Source organism: Carettochelys insculpta, chromosome 1 (genome assembly GCF_033958435.1).
Source record: "Carettochelys insculpta isolate YL-2023 chromosome 1, ASM3395843v1, whole genome shotgun sequence".
Lineage (NCBI taxonomy): Eukaryota > Metazoa > Chordata > Testudines > Carettochelyidae > Carettochelys > Carettochelys insculpta.
Window position 1 is genome coordinate 67,849,727 of NC_134137.1, and position 17,735 is coordinate 67,867,461.

The 17,735-nt window shown below is 43.3% G+C and overlaps 1 protein-coding gene across 6 annotated transcripts in view; it reads left to right on the forward strand.

Moving 5' to 3' along the window:
• The window catches only part of VWA8 (von Willebrand factor A domain containing 8), a 279,042-nt gene that overhangs the window by 42,118 nt on the left and 219,189 nt on the right, over window positions 1-17,735 (forward strand). For all 6 annotated transcript variants that reach the window (XM_074988426.1, XM_074988442.1, XM_074988464.1 and 3 more), the window contains exon 5: window positions 10,337-10,504. In XM_074988426.1, coding sequence (XP_074844527.1) covers window positions 10,337-10,504 — 168 coding nt within the window. The remainder of the gene's footprint in view (window positions 1-10,336; window positions 10,505-17,735) is intronic.

The following is a 17,735-nucleotide window of genomic DNA, read 5'->3' on the forward strand; positions in this document are numbered from 1 at the left end:
AGTTAATCTGTATGAAGCTGCTTATACAAGTATATCTTACTTTGGTAAATTTGCGGGATTTAGATCTAACTTGTTTTTGTGGTAGCACTGTTCTCTTTCTTATTTATCTTCTTACACTGCACATACCAGTGAATAATATGTGTGTCAACTTAAAAATTGCACCCAATGCAAATCCTTAAGTGACCTTATACACTTTAGTATTAATTACTGCATGCAAAGAAACTATATGGGAAGAAGGTTAACATCTCATTTGCCTCAGTTGAATCTACAAATGTATGTGCTTTTCTGAATAAGAGCCCAGGTACCTCACATGGGGAATCCAGAAAAATTACCTCAGTGGTTTTTAAATATTTGCTATTTAAATTTTGTTCACAGAAGGAGTAATTGTGTATATCATTGTCCATTTTGTGTGTGGAAATACATAGCTAGCCATAAAGTCTGGGACATATGCAAAATATGTGAACACAGTATTTTAAATACAGTAGGTTTGTGTCCTTATGTATCACCTGCATCGTAAGTTGTAAAATAAATTATTTGCATAATTCTGATTGCCTAAGCAGTCGAAAAACAGAGGATTTTCTGCCGTAGGTTTCAAGATTTACTGTAATAATCAGTTAAATGTGAAAAGTGACAGAAATGACAGTTAAACTATCCAGTCTAGAAAATGAATGTGACAAGAAGTCCCTGAAGATAGCACCACAGAGAGCTGACTTCCGTTTCTCTTAATCAGAAAAGATAAAAAAGCTAATTAAGAAAAATGAAATCAGATGTGGAGTTAATCACATGAAAGAGTTGAGATGATTGCATAAGTTTGACTGCATATAGCACAAAGTATTATGTACTGCAGTAAAAAGATTTGGGCAAGAACAACACAGTTTCTTGAAATTCTTATGCAAATTGTCTCTTGATCTGCCATTTAATTGTGAATTAATTGCTATGCCAGTACCAACCTGTGGATCCTTGCTAAATCTTCATTACCCTAACTAAGGATACATCACTACAGGGAAGATTGACCCTACCATGGTTGATTTTCCTGAGTTAGATTTAGTGCACCTAGAAAGGATGTGCTAAATCGAATTTATAGGACTTCTGCATTGACGCTGGTACTCCTGCCTGCTGTTAGGAGTAAGTAAAGGAAGTCAACAGGAGCACAAGCTCCTGTTGACCTCCCTTAGCGGAAATGGCACTGAAGCCCAAATTAAGGTATGTCAACTCTAGCTGCGTAACTATTACTGCATTATTATGGTAGAACTGCGTAACTTAAGTTGACTTTCCATTATAGAGTGGATATGCCTTAATTTGCGGCTCTCATTAAATCTGGATAATATTGTGTGAAATACTCTGGACTCTTTGTCATCACCTAAAAATTGAGCCATGAGAGTACTATTATTAAACAAAAGCTTAATAGAAAACACTAGAATTGAAAGGAACTTCAGGAAGTCAAGTGCAGTCCCCTGCCCTCACAGCAGGACCAAGCACCATTTAGATCATCCCTGACAGATGTTTATCTCATCTCATCTTCAATATCTCCAACAATGGAGATTCTGTAAGTTCCCTAGGCAATTTATTCCAGTGTTTCACCACCCTGACAGGAAGTTTTTGTAAATCCTAAATCTTCCATACTGCATCAGTCTAAGCCCATTGCTCCTTGTCCTACCCTCAGAGTTTAAGGAGAATAATTTTTCTTCTTCCTCCTTCTAACAATCTTTTAGATACTATAAAGCTGATATGATGTCCCCTTTCAGTCTTATCTGTTACAAGCTAAACAAACTCAATTCTTTCCGTTGTCCCTCAAAATCTTGCTAGTTATTCTCTCAGCCTTAACCCAGATACTAAAATACACCCAATATCACTGGAGGCAGTTGTCTGTTGACAAAAGTGCCGTGTTCTGTCTATTTACTGTTGCAGGAACACATTTTTAGTGTGGATGCTCCACAGTTTTTGTTGACAGAACTGGGGTTTTGTTGACAAAACTCGCTAATGACAACAAGAAGTCTTGTGGCACGTTATAGACTAACAGATATTTTGGAGCATAAGCTTTTGTGGGCAAAGACCTGCTTCATCAGATACACAAGTGGAAGGTTCCACTTCCTGGATACTACTGTGCAAATAAGTGGTGGTCCCATAAACACCCCCCATACCATAAGCCCACGGACCGCTATGCGTACCTGCATGCCTCCAGCTTCCATCCAGAGCACATCACATGACCCATTGTCTACAGCCAAGCACTAAGGTACAACCACATTTGGTCCAATCCCTCAGACAGAGACAAACACCTACAAGACTTTTACCAAGCTTTCCTGAAACTATAATACCCACCTGAGGAAGTGAAGAAACAGATTGATAGAGCCAGATATGTACCCAGAAGCCACTTGCTACAAGACAGCCCCAACAAGAAAAACTACAGAACACCACTGGCCATCATGTACAGCCCCCAGCCAAAACCTCTCCAGTGCATCATCAGTGACCTACAATCCATCCTGAACAACAATCCTTCACTCTCACAGACCTCGGGAGGCGGTCTGGTCCTCACCTACAAACAGCCCGCCAACCTGAAACAAATTCTCATCAGCAACTATAGACAACACCGCAGTAACGCTAAACCTGGAACCAATCCCTGCAACAAAACTCGCTGCCAAATCTGCTCACATATCTGCACCAGCAACATTATCACAGACCTAATCACATCAACCACACCATCAGGGGCTCATTCACCTGCACATTTGCTAATATAGTGTGTGCCATCATGTGCCAGCAATGCCCCAGTGCAATATAGGTTGGCCAAACTGAACAGTTTCTATGTAAAAAATAAATGGACACAAATCAGATATCAGGAATGTTAACATAAAAAAACCTGTAGAACACTTCAGTCTCCCTGGACAGTCAGTAACAGATTTAAAAGTAGCAGTCCTACAACAAAAATTCAAAAATAAACTCCAAAGAGAAACTGCAGAGCTTCAATTCATTTGCAAATTTGACACCATCAACCAAGAATTAAATAGAGACTGGGAGTGGTTGGCCAATTACAAAAGCAGTTTCTCCTCTCTTGATGTTCACAACTCCACATTAGCATCGGATAATGGGCCACATTCTTTGTGACTGAATTGACCCTGTCAGCTCTCATTCTCCTTTGGACTGGGATTCCCTCCTTTTCATAAGCCTATAAATTTAGACCCTTCTCTGGAACCCCCTCCCCCCCACTCATGCATCTGACAAAGTGGGTCTTTGCCCACAAAAGCTGATGCTCCAAAATATCAGGAGACAGGAGAGATTCCAGAAGGCTGGAAAAAGGCAAATATAGACCCATCTATAAACAGGGGAATAAGAACAACGCTGGAAACTACAGACCAGTCAGTTTAACTTCTGTGCCAGGAAAGATAATGGAAAAGTAATTAAGGAAATCATCTGCAAACACTCGGAAGGTGGTAAACTGATAGGGAACAGCCAGCATGGATTTGCAAAGAACAAATCATGTCAAACCAATCTGATAGCTTTCTTTGATAGGATAACGATCCTTGTGGATAAGGGAGAAGCGATGGATGTGGTATAACTACATTTTAGTAAGGCATTTGATATGGTCTCACATGATATTCTTATCAATGAACTAGTCAAATACAGCTTAGATGGGGCTACTATAAGGAGGGTGCAAAACTAGCTGGATACCCAGACAGTAGTTATTAACGGTTCTCAGTCCTGCTGGAAAGATATAACGAGGGGTTCCGCAGGGGTCTGTATTGGGACCAGTTCTGTTCAATACCTTCATCAATGATTTAGATATTGCCATAGAAAGTACGTTTACTAAGTTTGCAGATGATACCAAGCTAGGAGGGGTTGCAACTGCTTTGGAGGATAGGGTCAAAATTCAAAATGATCTGGACAAATTGGAGAAATGGTCTGAAGTAAACAGGATACAGTTTAATAAAGACAAATGCAACGTGCTCCACTTAGGAAGGAACTATCAGTTTCATGCATACAGAATGGGAAGTGACTGTCTAGGAAGGAGTGTGACAGAAAGGGATCCAGGGGTTATAGTGGACCACAAGTTAAAGATGAGTTAACAGTGTGATGCTGTTGCAAAAAAAGCAAACATGATTCTGGGATGCATTAACAGGTGTGTTGTAAACAAGACACGAGAAGTCATTCTTCCACTCCACTCTGCTCTGCTCTGGTTAGGCCTCAGTTGGAGTATTGTGTCCAGTTCTGGGCGCCGCATTTCAAGAAGGATGTGGAGAAATTGGAAAGGGTCCAGAAAAGACCAACAAGAATGATCAAAGGTCTAGAGAACATGACCTATGAAGAAAGGCTGAAAGAATTGGGCTTGTTTAGTTTGGAAAAAAGAAGATTGACGGGGGACATGATAGTGGTTTTCAGGAATCTAAAAGGGTATTGTTAGGAGGAGGGAGAAAAGTTGTTCTTCTTAGCCTCTGAGGCTAGAACAAGAAGCAATGGGCTTAAACTGCAGTAAGGGAGGTTTAGGTTGGACATTAGGAAAAAGTTCCTAACTGTCAGGGTTGTCAAACACTGGAATAAATTGTCTAGGGAGGTTGTGGAATCTCCATCTCTGGAGATATTTAGGAACAGGTTAGATAGATGTCTATCAGGGATGGTCTAGACAGTATTTGGTCCTGCCATGAGGGCAGGCGTCTGGACTCAATGACCTCTCAAGGTCCCTTCCAGTCCTTTCATTCTATGATTCTATGATCTGTTGGTCTATAAAGTGCTACAGGACTTCTTGTTGTCTTTGAAGATACAGACTATCTCAGCTGCCTCTCTGATACTTAAAACTCTCTACAGTATATGTAGCCTTTATGAGGTGCTTTCATCACCTTTTTAAGTTTTTATAATTACTAATATATTTCTTATAAACTAAGCTACCTAACAGCTTACAGCTCCATTCCCTCCTTTTTTTTCAACATCCTGCGACAGCTGATTACATTCACTAGCTTTACCTCTTTACAAATTACAGTTCATGGATTTTGTCACAATGTAGTTTGCTCCATGCCCACTGTTTATGTCATAGCAGGATTCACAGAGTCTTGTAGTTGTCTTACTTTGCATTGATCGTTTGGAGATCAGTACAAAGTAAGACAGAGTTGTGAGATTAAAGACAAGGTTCTGGGATTTTTGTTTTTAAGAATTCATGACTTTAAAGGTGCGGCATAGAGGGTAATAAGCAATATCCATAACATATTTCTTCTATAAGCCAGTACCAACAATATAACATTTTAATAAAGTTTTCTTCTTTCACACAACAAATCAGCCTGTTTTACCCACTGAATCTTTACAGTGTCTATCCTCCAAAGCAGGTATCCCGGTAACCATGCTGTCATTGCTTCTGGGCACAGGTGGGTGGTTGGAAGGAAAGCACTCATTTCTACCAGATTAGCAAAATAGACCCTAGCTACATCTACAACGAACCTAAAGACAAACATTTCACTAATTCCCCTCACCCTTGTAACAAGAATTCCAAATCTCCAGATTGTCAAGATGATTTGTTGCATAGTTTTAAAACCTCATGATTGATATTTTATTTTGAACGTGTTTAACAAATATTACAGTGAGCCTGGCAGGAGGCTGAGGAACCACAACAATCTCAGTATTTTTATTATATATGTACTATAGACAGTTAGTTGGAAACATCTTTTAAAAGATCTTCAGAGAGAGATTGCAAACTTTTACTGTCCCTCTCTCCTCCCCCTTTTATTTTTAGATTTTTTGGAAGCTAGAACACATATATTCATGGAGAGAAAACTGAAATAATGATTAAAAGGTTGTTTTGCAGTGTATGTGGTTTATTAAAAAGACTCTACTTATAAGCCACCAGAATGCATAAACATTTTTTAAAAGAAGATTTATAGCTTTCTCAGTTTTCGGAGTAGCGTTCATTGGATATAATGTTAATACTACTTTCAGTGAATTATCTAGAGATTAGATAAAATGCTGTGTGCATCTTTCACAGGATTTTGGAGAGAGGTTTCTAATATTGCGTAGCTTTGCTGTGGAAATCTATAGGGAACATTGTCTGATGAATAGGATAGTGATAAAATTAACACATCTTATAGTGATGGATGCACTAGAACTACTTTATATATTGCTAATATATTAGCAATAGGCAGACAAATGGATAGTAAGTAAAATTATAATACAAGATAAGAAGTAAAATAAGATATAGCAATAATATTTAAAGTTATGTTATATATTGAGAAATATATTTAAGGAAAATTTTAAGTAATTTGCTATGTCCAGAAGAAGTTATACACAGAATTTTAATTCATTATTAAAATTTGGTACTTCAGACTCATTTTCAATTTTAAAAACACTTTATGTAGCAAATGTTTCTTATTAAGATTCTGAGCCTATTATTCAATGGTAGCCTGCTCATTCGTCCAAGTTAGTGATTCTGTCATGCACCTGCTCATAATAGCCGTGTCTACACGTGCACGCTACTTCAAAGTAGCGGCACTAACTTCGAAATAGCGCCCGTCACGGCTACATGCGTCGGGCGCTATTTCGAAGTTAACTTCGACGTTAAGCAGCGAGACGTTGAAGTCGCTATCCTCATCAGGAGATGGGGATAGCGCCCTACTTCAACGTTCAACGTCGAAGTAGGGACCGTGTAGTCATTGCGCGTCCCGCAACTTTGAAATAGCGGGGTCCGCCATGGCGGCCATCAGCTGAGGGGTTGAGAGACGCTCTCTCTCCAGCCCCTGCGGGGCTCTATGGTCACCGTGGGCAGCAGCCCTTAGCCTAGGGCTTCTGGCTGCTGCTGCTGCAGCTGGGGATCCATGCTGCAGGCACAGGGTCTGCAACCAGTTGTCGTCTCTGTGGATCTTGTGTTGTTTAGTGCAACTGTGTCTGGGAGGGGCCCTTTAAGGGAGCGGCTTGCTGTTGAGTCCGCCCTGTGACCCTGTGTGCAGCTGTGCTGGCACCCTTATTTCGATGTGTGCTACTTTGGCGTGTAGACGTTCCCTCGCAGCGCCTATTTCGATGTGGTGCTGCGCAACGTCGAAGTTGAACATCGACGTTGCCAGCCCTGGAGGACGTGTAGACGTTATTCATCGAAATAGCCTATTTCGATGTTGCTACTTCGATGTAGGCTTCACGTGTAGACGTAGCCAATATGCAAGAAAAAACATAGGTTCCTTTCATGTTTAACCCTTACAATGAATTTGCACTGATATTGGTAGGCTATAAATTCTGCAAATCTACATAAGTATTACATGTCTTAACTAAGGCAAAAAGGTACTATGGATATTCAAAATATTTTGAAACTGTAATGACCAGTTTGTGTATTTTCCCTTGACTAGCAAAACTCAGTCATAAAATCTTTATAGCTTTATAGTGTGTGGATTCCTACTAAGTTAGCAAACTAGTAGATTGTTGAAGTTTACTTTACCTTTGTTCGCACCTCCTATTTACATAAAGTAGGAGCATTTTGTTCAAGCAAGTTCTTGGATAGACACCTTTGGAGATTAAAGTCTGACGGTTAAGCCAGTTGGAGAATTTTACTGACGTGACCATTTATTTCCCTCAAAAAGAATATCAAAATAATTTTCAATATTATTGCAATAAAAAAATAATTTTGATACAAGAAGTGTATAGTTGGAGAGGGAGGGTAGGAGATAGGAGGACATTTTGAGGTATGTCGGGGTGGTGTTTTAAAAATGAGCTTTTGCTCTGGGTCAGCAGAATAAAGCTAATTTAGAAATCTTTTGCTTTTGAAAGTCATTAATTTATGTCCACTTACTGATTCAATTTAAAGGAAAATAACATGAGGGATGCTGGTTGTTTGCTAGTTTCATTTCATATTCCTCAGATGTTTATTTTCAAGCTAGATACTCAATCAGAAATTTCTATAGAATCTATTTGCAGGTGCAAGAGAAGGGGACTTAATTTGCAGGCAGGTACGAGGATATCCAGATTGCCTCTCTCCTCTAAGTCACTGGCTTCAATCCAGTTTATAGAGGATAGTATTCAGGAGTCCTTAGTATCGGATGATTTCCTAACCTTTGCAAAATGAGCCTGTGGACATATACTATAAAATACCCATTGCAATTATTTGTAATCTTATCAGAAAAGTGGAGGATTTCAGAAGAAATCATCTTCCACACTGAAGTTCATCGACCCAAACAGTTTTAGATATACTAAGTTATTAGTAATATGAGGTGCTTGCACTGCTGCTCCTTGAACTTTAACTCTTCTGTGCATAAATAGAACTGAGACAATGGAGTCGGTCTTTTCAGGGTGGAATTGCTCAATGAGTTGCCTGTTGTGAGAGGCCTGCATTGTGATTCCTAGCGTATCCACAATGCTACACACCCACATGTGATTGCATCTTGCTTGGTTTTGGGCCCTTCTCTCTCCCTGCTGTATCGTGTCCCTTGCCGCCTTTTCATCTCCGTTGTGTTTTGCTTTCCATTTTTCATTCTGATTTTTGTTGTCTGTGCTGCTGCTTCTAAATGCCTTTCGCTTAGTTCTCTTCATTTCAGTCTTTCTCACCCAGTTCTTAGCCTCTCCACTTTCTTCCAGTTGCCAACTCTTCTGATTTCCAATTTTTCCTACTTTTACTTCTTGGTTTTCTTATTTCTTTCCTTTCTTGCCTTCTCTTCCAGTTCACTCCTCTGTCTTCTCTCCCTGTTTTTACCTGCTCTCCTACTTCACCTCCTGCTCCTTGCTTTACTCTCCCTCTATTTCCCTTTCTTATTTGACAAAAGGCTTGATGCTGGGAGGACTTAAAGTACTCCTGAGGATATTTTGAAGAGATTCTGGGAAAGGACTTTGGTAATCTTTCCTTTCTAGCTGTGTCTATATGGGAAAGTGCTTTAAGGAAAAAGCTCTTTGCTGTGGTTCTGTAAGAGGCTGCCTGTGCCTAAACCAGGCTCTGTTCTTACTTTCTAAACATGGGTGATAAGTAGCTCTGTCGTGTAAATCAGTTATTTTAAATAGTTTAGTATTAGAATTCAGGATAGTAATTTGGAATATTTGAATATGAAGTGCTCTAAGTTCATAGAAACTAAGATGATGAGCATTGAGGAGGGTGGAGGCAATTACAGCATTAAGGATCAGTTTTTTGAATATGTCTCAAACTGTGTACTATAAATCAATATCCAACAATAAACAATCCCCCAAACTAAACTATTGTGAAATCTGGATAAGAGAACATCATTATGAGGCAGGCTTCAATTTCAGAAAGTGTTCCAAACTATCCCCAAATGTTTTGAATATTTTTCTCTACATTTAGGAGCAGAGTATTTCAGTTAATAGTTTAAGTATCTTGTTGTTGATGTCTTCTAAATATGTTGCTATAAAATGTTATTGGGCTTGAGTCATCACTGTATTATTTCTGTTTTGCCACAGGATAAGCAATCAACCTTTGGTTTTAATCTAGTTGCATTGGTCTAAAACTGGAGCAGCAGAGTAGAGATATAGTTATACTGTCATGAAACTGGTGATTCAGTTTATAAACGTGGGAGTATTGTAAAAATAATATTGAATTTTCTACTTTTTTTTTAAACTTCTAAATATCTTTGGTCTAGAGTTCTTGAGCAAGCTAAAAGTAAATGAAAAATGCAGGGAAAATATCAAAAGCATCCAAAATACTAAATATTCATTGGCAAATTTGAATACCTAACACCAAATATTGACTATTTATATTTTCAAAGTATTTTACATTTTAAAAGGCATTCAAAATATCTTCAGTTAACTGATTTTTGTTAGCTCCTTGAGTAGTGACTTAAAATACATTTCACTGACACAACATTTCACTGTCCAGTTCAGCAGACAGGTATCTAGCATTGTGCTGTCTCTGGCTTGAATTACTAGCTTGTATGCATAAGGGTGGTTGATTTCAATGGGACTGCTTGCATACAGTGAGGCACCACCCAATGTAACTGTCAGATGTGTTTGTCTTCCCTACCTTTTGGTGTAGCAAAGCTATGCTTTGTGAACATGGAACACGTTAACCCTATTTGGAATTTTTTATTGTTTTAACTTTTAATATTTAGTTTTAGATTATTAGATTTTTAAAAAAAAATGTATTGTATGATCAATTTCCATTGTTTGTTTTGATGCTGTTTTATTTCTTGGCTTAGTTTCTTAGAGAAACAGTTACGGCGACTGTTCTTTCTACAGAAAAATGTGTTCAATTAATTGTTATGTAAGGGTGAGATCCCTCCAATACTTACTAATGCAAACAGTATTTACTACTATCCTAAATCCCACTGGCTCAGATTACTTCGGTATTGATGTTTGGAATGCATAGAGAATTAGGCCCTTCATTTTCAGATGGATTTCAAATGCAACATTGTGTATTTTGTTTCAATTTTTGGTGAAAAAGTGTGCAGTCCGGGCAGCTACAGAAGGCAGAATCCTTGTCTTGGAAGGTTTGGAGAAGGCAGAGAGGAATGTCTTGCCTGTGTTAAACAATTTGTTGGAGAACAGAGAAATGCAGCTCGAAGATGGACGCTTTCTTATGTCTGCAGAACGTTATGACAAGCTGCTACAGGTACAGGAAAGCATTATGCTGTTTTGACTTTGTCCCCTTTTGACAGGGAAGTGATTCTATTCAGAAAGTAAGAGTTGTCCTGAGATAAGCAGGGTACATCCAAAAGAGGTGTCTTCACCTGTGTGAGAGTGTGACTCCAGACGATAGCCAGCTAAAAATGTTATGGGTAAAATCAGCCAGGTCACCATTTAAAAATAATTTTAAAAAAGTCATCCTCTGTGTCCTTTATTCTCATATAGAAAGCATGACCTTGAACTTAATTCTGCTTTCTTCCTGTAAGTGCCTTGTATTCTGATTTTAAGAGAAAAAAAATTGTGGAAAAAAACCTTGAGGTTGGAAGTGTACCAGTAGAGTTGAGCTAATGCTTCAATATAACATTTCTCTCTTTACAATCTCTAACAATCCTAGGGTGTGTCTACATTAGGAGATAAATTTAAATTTAAGGCAGTTAGTGCAACATTACCATATGACTATGTTCACTGTAAATACCATTAGCTTGATTTAGGGAGCACTAATATCGAGATTACAATACTGTTGTTACCTGATGGCTATAGTGTCAATCTTGAATTCAAAAGTTTGATTAAAGGCCAGTGTGGAAGTGCCACATCTTAAAATCGAATTAGTTAGCCTCCAGAGGTGCCCTGTATTTAACCCACAATGTCCCTCACTGCTCCCTTCTAGCCTCTGCTCTCCAGATTAGCAGGAATTAGGTAACAGGAAGACCATGAATTTTAAATCGGGACCAGGAAGCCTGTGGCTGTGGGGTGATGTTTGTATGAGAGCCTGAGAAATGTCTTTCTGTCTTTGCTATTAGCTCTGTGAGCGCATCTACCCATTACAAATATCCCCAGCATGGCATTTGTGGTTTTATCTCTACACTTGTTATTTTTTTCTGCACTTCCCGGCAGCCACCCACTGCCCTGCCGCACCGTCTGGCAACAAGTCTCTTGGGGGGAGTCATGCTTGCATAAGATGCTGAGAAATTCTTCTCAGCAGTTTACATTTGTGCACGAACCTCCCTTCCTCCCCCACAGGTGCCATGCAGTTGGGGTCTTTCCTGTGCTCAGCCACATCACATGCATAGCCTCCAACCCAATAAATGGGTGTGCCTGCCATTCCGTGCTGACCAGGCTGCCAGGCAGCACCATGTCCTAGCTTGTGCACAGTGGAAAGAATTTCAGGGGTTGCAACCACGGGGGGGAAGTCTCCCTCGGTGGCTAAGATATCTGGGGGCTTGCTGCTGCTGGAGGGGGGGAGATTATTGAATGTTGAGCATTTGAATAGGAAATGGGATCTTATAATTTGTGACTGATGACTTTGACCATTGGTGTGTTTCTTCAAGTTTTATGAAGCAAAATTAAGTTTGAGCTGGTGGTTGCCAGTTGTTTGTACTCCACTTCCATGTCCCATGGTTTTCTGTCCCATAGTTGGTCAGGTTTGAACCATCCACGTGACTCTCACCTATCCATATTTCTTTTTATTATATCTGTCCCCATCTGCTGTATGAGCTGTAGCATATCAGGTTTGTAATAATTTTAGCTTTTGGTCTGTGTATTTATGAAAACACCTCTGTACATGTTGCACTTCCCAAATCCAGGACTTTCTGGTCCCGTGACATCCAGTTCAAGGATCTGAGAGCCCTTGGTACATGAGCCTAGTGGCAGGAGGGTCAAGGGCTGTGAGTCCTGCTGGGATCACTGCTGAGCTGGGAGCCTGATGAGATTAGTGTCTGTGGGGCCAGCATCTGGTGTCTGGCAGCCCAGCTGGAGCTGGACTCGGGCTGCAGTGGGGCTGGGGCCAGACACCCACCCAGACCAATGGTCAGAGTGCTGATCAGGGTGGGATATAGAGGTGCCAAAGGCAGAGTGGCCAGCCAGACTGGAAGCAGAGTCAGCAGTGGAGAGGGGCATTAGGCTGGAGTTCAAGAGGCAGGGGCCTCCCCAGTCAGGCAAATTCCTTCATTCAGGGCTGGCTGGGAACATGGCCAGTCTTGTGACTTCAGGGAACTGAAAAGCTGAGGTGGGGAATGCAAACAAAACGTAGCTTCTCACTTAGATGGGCACATACCTCTGCATGGAGTGTTTTTCTACCGCAGCTAATGTACAGCCAGTTAGTACTAGGCATACTTCTGCGAAATTCCAAAAACCGGGCAAACAAGGAGTAGCTTAAACTTGCTTTAAACCACAGATAAAACCCCCAAAACTTTGTCTGTTAAGAAATGTATGTAGTTTATCAGCTTTTCAATTCTTCATTCCTTCCTGCCTCTTTAGTGTAGCTGAACTGGGCAAGTAGTCTCTTTTCCCCCTCCACATTTAAATTTCTCTTTTTTCTAACCCTGTCTTAGTGTGGGATATTCCTTATTCTGAACTAGTGCAAGTTAGAAATATTAAATCAATACATTTGAAAACATGACTTTAAATTTCCTCATTCTGATAGTTACTAAAATTCCCATAAAACCTCAGTGCTGGGCTGAGGTGGAACCCAAAATGGCTCTCAGCCCACATGAGTCATAGGAAGGAAAACTGACAATAGAACAATTGAATAACTGATTTTTCTGCTTGCTGGCCAAACAAAAAATGGAAAAGAATGGTTTCAGATCAATGTGAAACCAACCTTTTTAAATTCCTTCAGCAAAAGAGGAATTAAAAATTGCCTTGGGTCTAACAAAACATTCTGTTGGACTAAAATGGTTAATTTGGCTTTTGGGTAATTTAACTTTTAATTAAAAAATAAAAAAAAAGGAAGGGCAATTTAGAAATACCGTTGACAAACTCATCCAAAGATGAAGAAGTGGTGATTTGGTTCCTTTATACTATATTGTTCTAGGGCACTCACCAGGATGTCCTAGGTTTAAGACTCAAAGCAGCAACTTGAACTTGGGTCCTCCTCCCTTGTAAATGAGTGTCCTAACCTACCAGGTTGTAGGGCTTTCCAGGGGGAGCCTGTTGAGTCTGTTTCATGTGCATTAAATACAAGTTGTACCTCTAAAAACTGGGATTCTTCTTCGAGTGGTCCCCTTGGGTGCTCCACAATAGGTGTTGGGCTCGCCCGGTGCCGCAGATCGGAAATCTTCTAGCAGTTTCTCCTGGATTGCGCATGCGCTGGCGCGCACCGCCCCCCTGCGCGCCTCCGGCCACATGCACGATCCGGTCCCCGCCAGTTGCTTCTCAACCGCCATCGGCTGCAGACGGAATCCACTCAGGCTAAGGCCAGAGTCAGATTACTTAGTGGTTTTTTTTTTTCCCCCCACGTGTGATTTGTTGTTTTTCGGTTATTAAAAAAAAAAGGAGAGAAAGCAAAGACAAAGAGAATACCAGAAAAAAAAAAAGGAAACAGAGAGGAGCGGAGAAGAAAAGAGTGGACGTGAAGGCCATTAGGCCACCCGCTGCCGCAAGCCGCTGATCACTCTTTGGGGTGGAAAGGCACAGATTAAGTGCTAAGTACCCTCTTAACAATAAAGGACTCACCACAATGGCCTCTTCAGGTTTTACACAGCGTGAGTCATGCCGTGAAGCTATGCTGGCCTCCGTGGGGCATAGCAAAGGCATCCGACGCCTGGGGGAATTACAGGCTACCCGGCCGCATTCTCACTGTGCTCTGACCGCCCCCACCCTCAGTGCAGAAACGGAGGGAACTCTCCCTGGCTTGATCCTTGCCGTGCATCTGCAGTGAGCAGGACGAGCGGAGCACACAGCTACCGACCGCATACTCAGGTGGCGGCACCGTCACAGGCAGCACAGACCCCCATGGCACCAGCGGTACAGGGGTGCCAGGCACCGGAGGGGGATACCCGCGCAGCACCGCAGCTGATGGTGCCGAGCGCGGCGCTGACGGCGGGGCCGAGATCCCCGGCACGGGAGGGGGTGCTGCCGGCCCCGCAGCAGAGGGGCAAGGCAACGTCAAAAACCCGGCACCTCAGTCCATCTCTGGACAGGGCTGCGCTGCTGTTAGCACCAAGCCCTCCCCCTGTGATACACATGCCGCACCGAAGGCCTGTGTCTCCACTGGCCCATCAGGGGAAAAAGGAAAAAAAAACCAAAACACCTCCTTCTCCTTCTCCATTCCTCCAACCAATGTCACCATGGCTTGGGCCACCTTCACCATTTTCTGGGATTGGATCTCCTGGAGTACTATCACAAACCAGTTTCACCTCTATCGGTGTCGTCGTGGAGGTGTTGCTCTCCCAGACATTGGGGGTACACACCCCGTGAGTGGTCCAGGTCTCCATCCCCGGACCCTTGCCCATGCTGCCATGGTCGTCCTATCATGCTGGACACAGACAAACCACAGGCCTGCACCCAGGGGCAGGTCCCCCCCCCCCGGCTGCTCAGTACCCCCGTGGGCACTCCCGATCGGGGACGGAAACACAGTTGTCTCAAGGGGAGTTAATTTTAGAACCCCGAGACTTTCCTTCACAGTCCTCCAGCGAGCAAGTGTGTCATCGCCCGTGGGAACCCGAGGGTTCGAGGGAGGTTTACCTTAGGGGTTCCTCCTCATCCTCCCCAGACGGGGCCATGGCCCCTGGGGATGTCTGCCCCCTGGATGACCTTAAACAGTTTCAGGAGCTGTTTTAAAGGGTGGCTTTCACGCATGACATTCAAATGGCAGAGGTGCAGGAGAAACATCACAAACTCCTGAAAAATTTGTGACCTCTGGCTTCATCCAAAATTGCTATTCCGCTGGACGAAGCCATTCTGGAGTCAGCCATTACTATATGGCAGACTCCGGCCTCTGTTCCGCCTACGAATGAGAGAGCGGATAAGAAATACTTTGTCCCAGCAAAGGGCATGGAGTTTCTCTTCAGTCACCCACAACCAAATCCTTTGGTGGTTGGGTCGTCCCAGCAGCGGTCAAAGGCTTCTCAGTACAAATCGGTGGATCGGACAAGGATGCTAAGAAGCTAGAGCTGTTTGGCAGGAAGGTATATTCCTCTCCTATCCTACGATTGAGAATGACAAATTATGGGCACACCTAGCAAATCATAATTTTTATAATTACTCCGGGCTTACTCCCCTCATGGATTCACTTCCGGAAGACAAAAAGCTGGTGTTAAAGGCGATTGTTCAAGAGGGCTATGCAGCATCGCGGACGGGAGCCCAGATTGCCCTGGACGTGGCGGACACGGCGGCACATTCAACGGCTACAGCAGTGGTCATGCGTAGAGAATTCTGGCCCCAGACGTCGGGTATCTCGAGGGACCTACAGGCGAAGATCGTGGACCTTTCCTTTGATACACAAAAGCTGTTCGCAGACTCAACGGACTCGGTCCCTCACTCCAGTAAGGACTCAAGAGCTACACTTAGAACCTCGGACATTTATACTCCCCCATACAGGAGGGGAAAAATTTTATCCTCAGCAAAGACGCTACACTTACAACCACAGCGTGCTCAATATCAACGGGGCTACGGCCAAGGGTGCTATCAATAGTGACAACAGTACAGAACTCCTAGGCGACGTTCTCAACAAAGCCGTACGCCCTCAGGTCAGGCCTCAAAGGCAACAAGTTTGATGGGTATGTCGGGGGCTGCACTATCAATACCCTTACTCAATGCCATTTTCGTCTCATGTTCCATCATCGTCTCAGACCGTTCCACTCCCAAAGGCAAAAGATCACCACAGACATATGGGTGCTGGAGATCATAGCCACGGGTTACGCGATCCCTTCCCAGTCGCTTCCACCGACGAAGCCTCCCACCAGGCCTCACCTCAGGGACGCTGCCACGAGGCGAGGCTCAAGCCGAAGGTGACTCACCTTCTGTTCATAAGGGTGGTGGAAAGAGTGCTGGAATAATTCTAGGGGAAGGTTTTTATTCACGCTACTTCCTACCAGAGAAGAAAACAGGACACTGGAGGCCCATCTTAGATCTTTGGGGCCTCAACCGTTACTTGCACAAGCAACGGTTTTGGATGATCACAGTTGCTTTGATACTCACGGCACTGGACAATGGAGACTGGGTTGCAGCACTCGACTTACGAGATGCTTACTTTCATATAACAATCCACCCGGCACACAGACGCTTCCTCTGCTTCACGGTCGGCCAGGAGTGCTTCCAGCACAGGGTTCTTCTGTTTGGTCTCTCCTCGGCCCCCAGAGTCTTCACCAAAACCCTGGCAGTGGTGTCAGCCTACCTGCACAGACGGGGTGTTTATTTTTCCCAGATCTGGGCGACTGCCTGCTGAAAGGGGACCTCGAAGGCAGAGGTCTCACGCATGATACGCGTCACAGCGGACACATTTCTTCGCTGGGTCTTGTCATCAACCTCGCAAAGTCAAAGTCCGAACCCACACAATATATAGAGTTTATAGGGGCACGCAGAAACTCTATCACAGCAGGGGTGTACCTACCCGACACTCGCTTCCGTGCAATCAGTTCGCTGGTGAAAGTCATTACATACAGCCCCACAGTGCCGGTCTTAACGTGCCTACAGCTGCTGGGCCATATGGCAGCAGCGATGTTTGCGGTACAGAATGCCAGGTTGCACATGACAAGCCTGTAGCATTGGCTGGTGAGCGTTTACAAACCGGCATCCCACACTGTCCACAGGGTGGTGTTGCCCACAACAGGGGTGCGCAGATCCCTGGCGTGGTGGGAAAACCCCGAGAATCTGCTAGTGGGGGTGCCTTTTCACCAACCACAAATTTCTATTTTTCTTACCACCGACACCTCCCACATGGGATGGGGAGTGCACATCGGCGACAAGGTAACGCAAGGGCTATGGTCCTCTGCGGAACAGGCACTGCACATATCCATACTGGAGCTCAGAGCAGTGTTCAATACCTGCAAACATTTTCGAGATTACCTACCTGGCAAAGTAGTCAGGATTCAATACCGACAATACCTCCATTATGTTCTACATCAATCGACAAGGAGGAGCACGATCCCATGCCCTATGTGTGGAAGCACTCCGGTCGTGGAATCGGTGAATCGCCAACATCATAATGTTGAAAGCCTCGCACTTGCCGGGCGCTCACAACGTGAATGCAGATCAGCCGAGCAGGCGCTGCGCAATCACGCATGAATGGCAGATCCGCTCTGATCTGCTACAGCACATTTTCGTACATGGGGGTTTTCCCCAGATCGATTTGTTTGCCACCCAGTACAAAAAAAAAAAGTGCCCCCAGTACTGCTCCAGGCCAGGAGTGGGGCGGGGGTCCCTGGGGCACGCATTCATGTTTTCATGGAAGGGCTCCCTACTTTACACGTTTCCCCCGCAGCTCTTATCCACAAAGT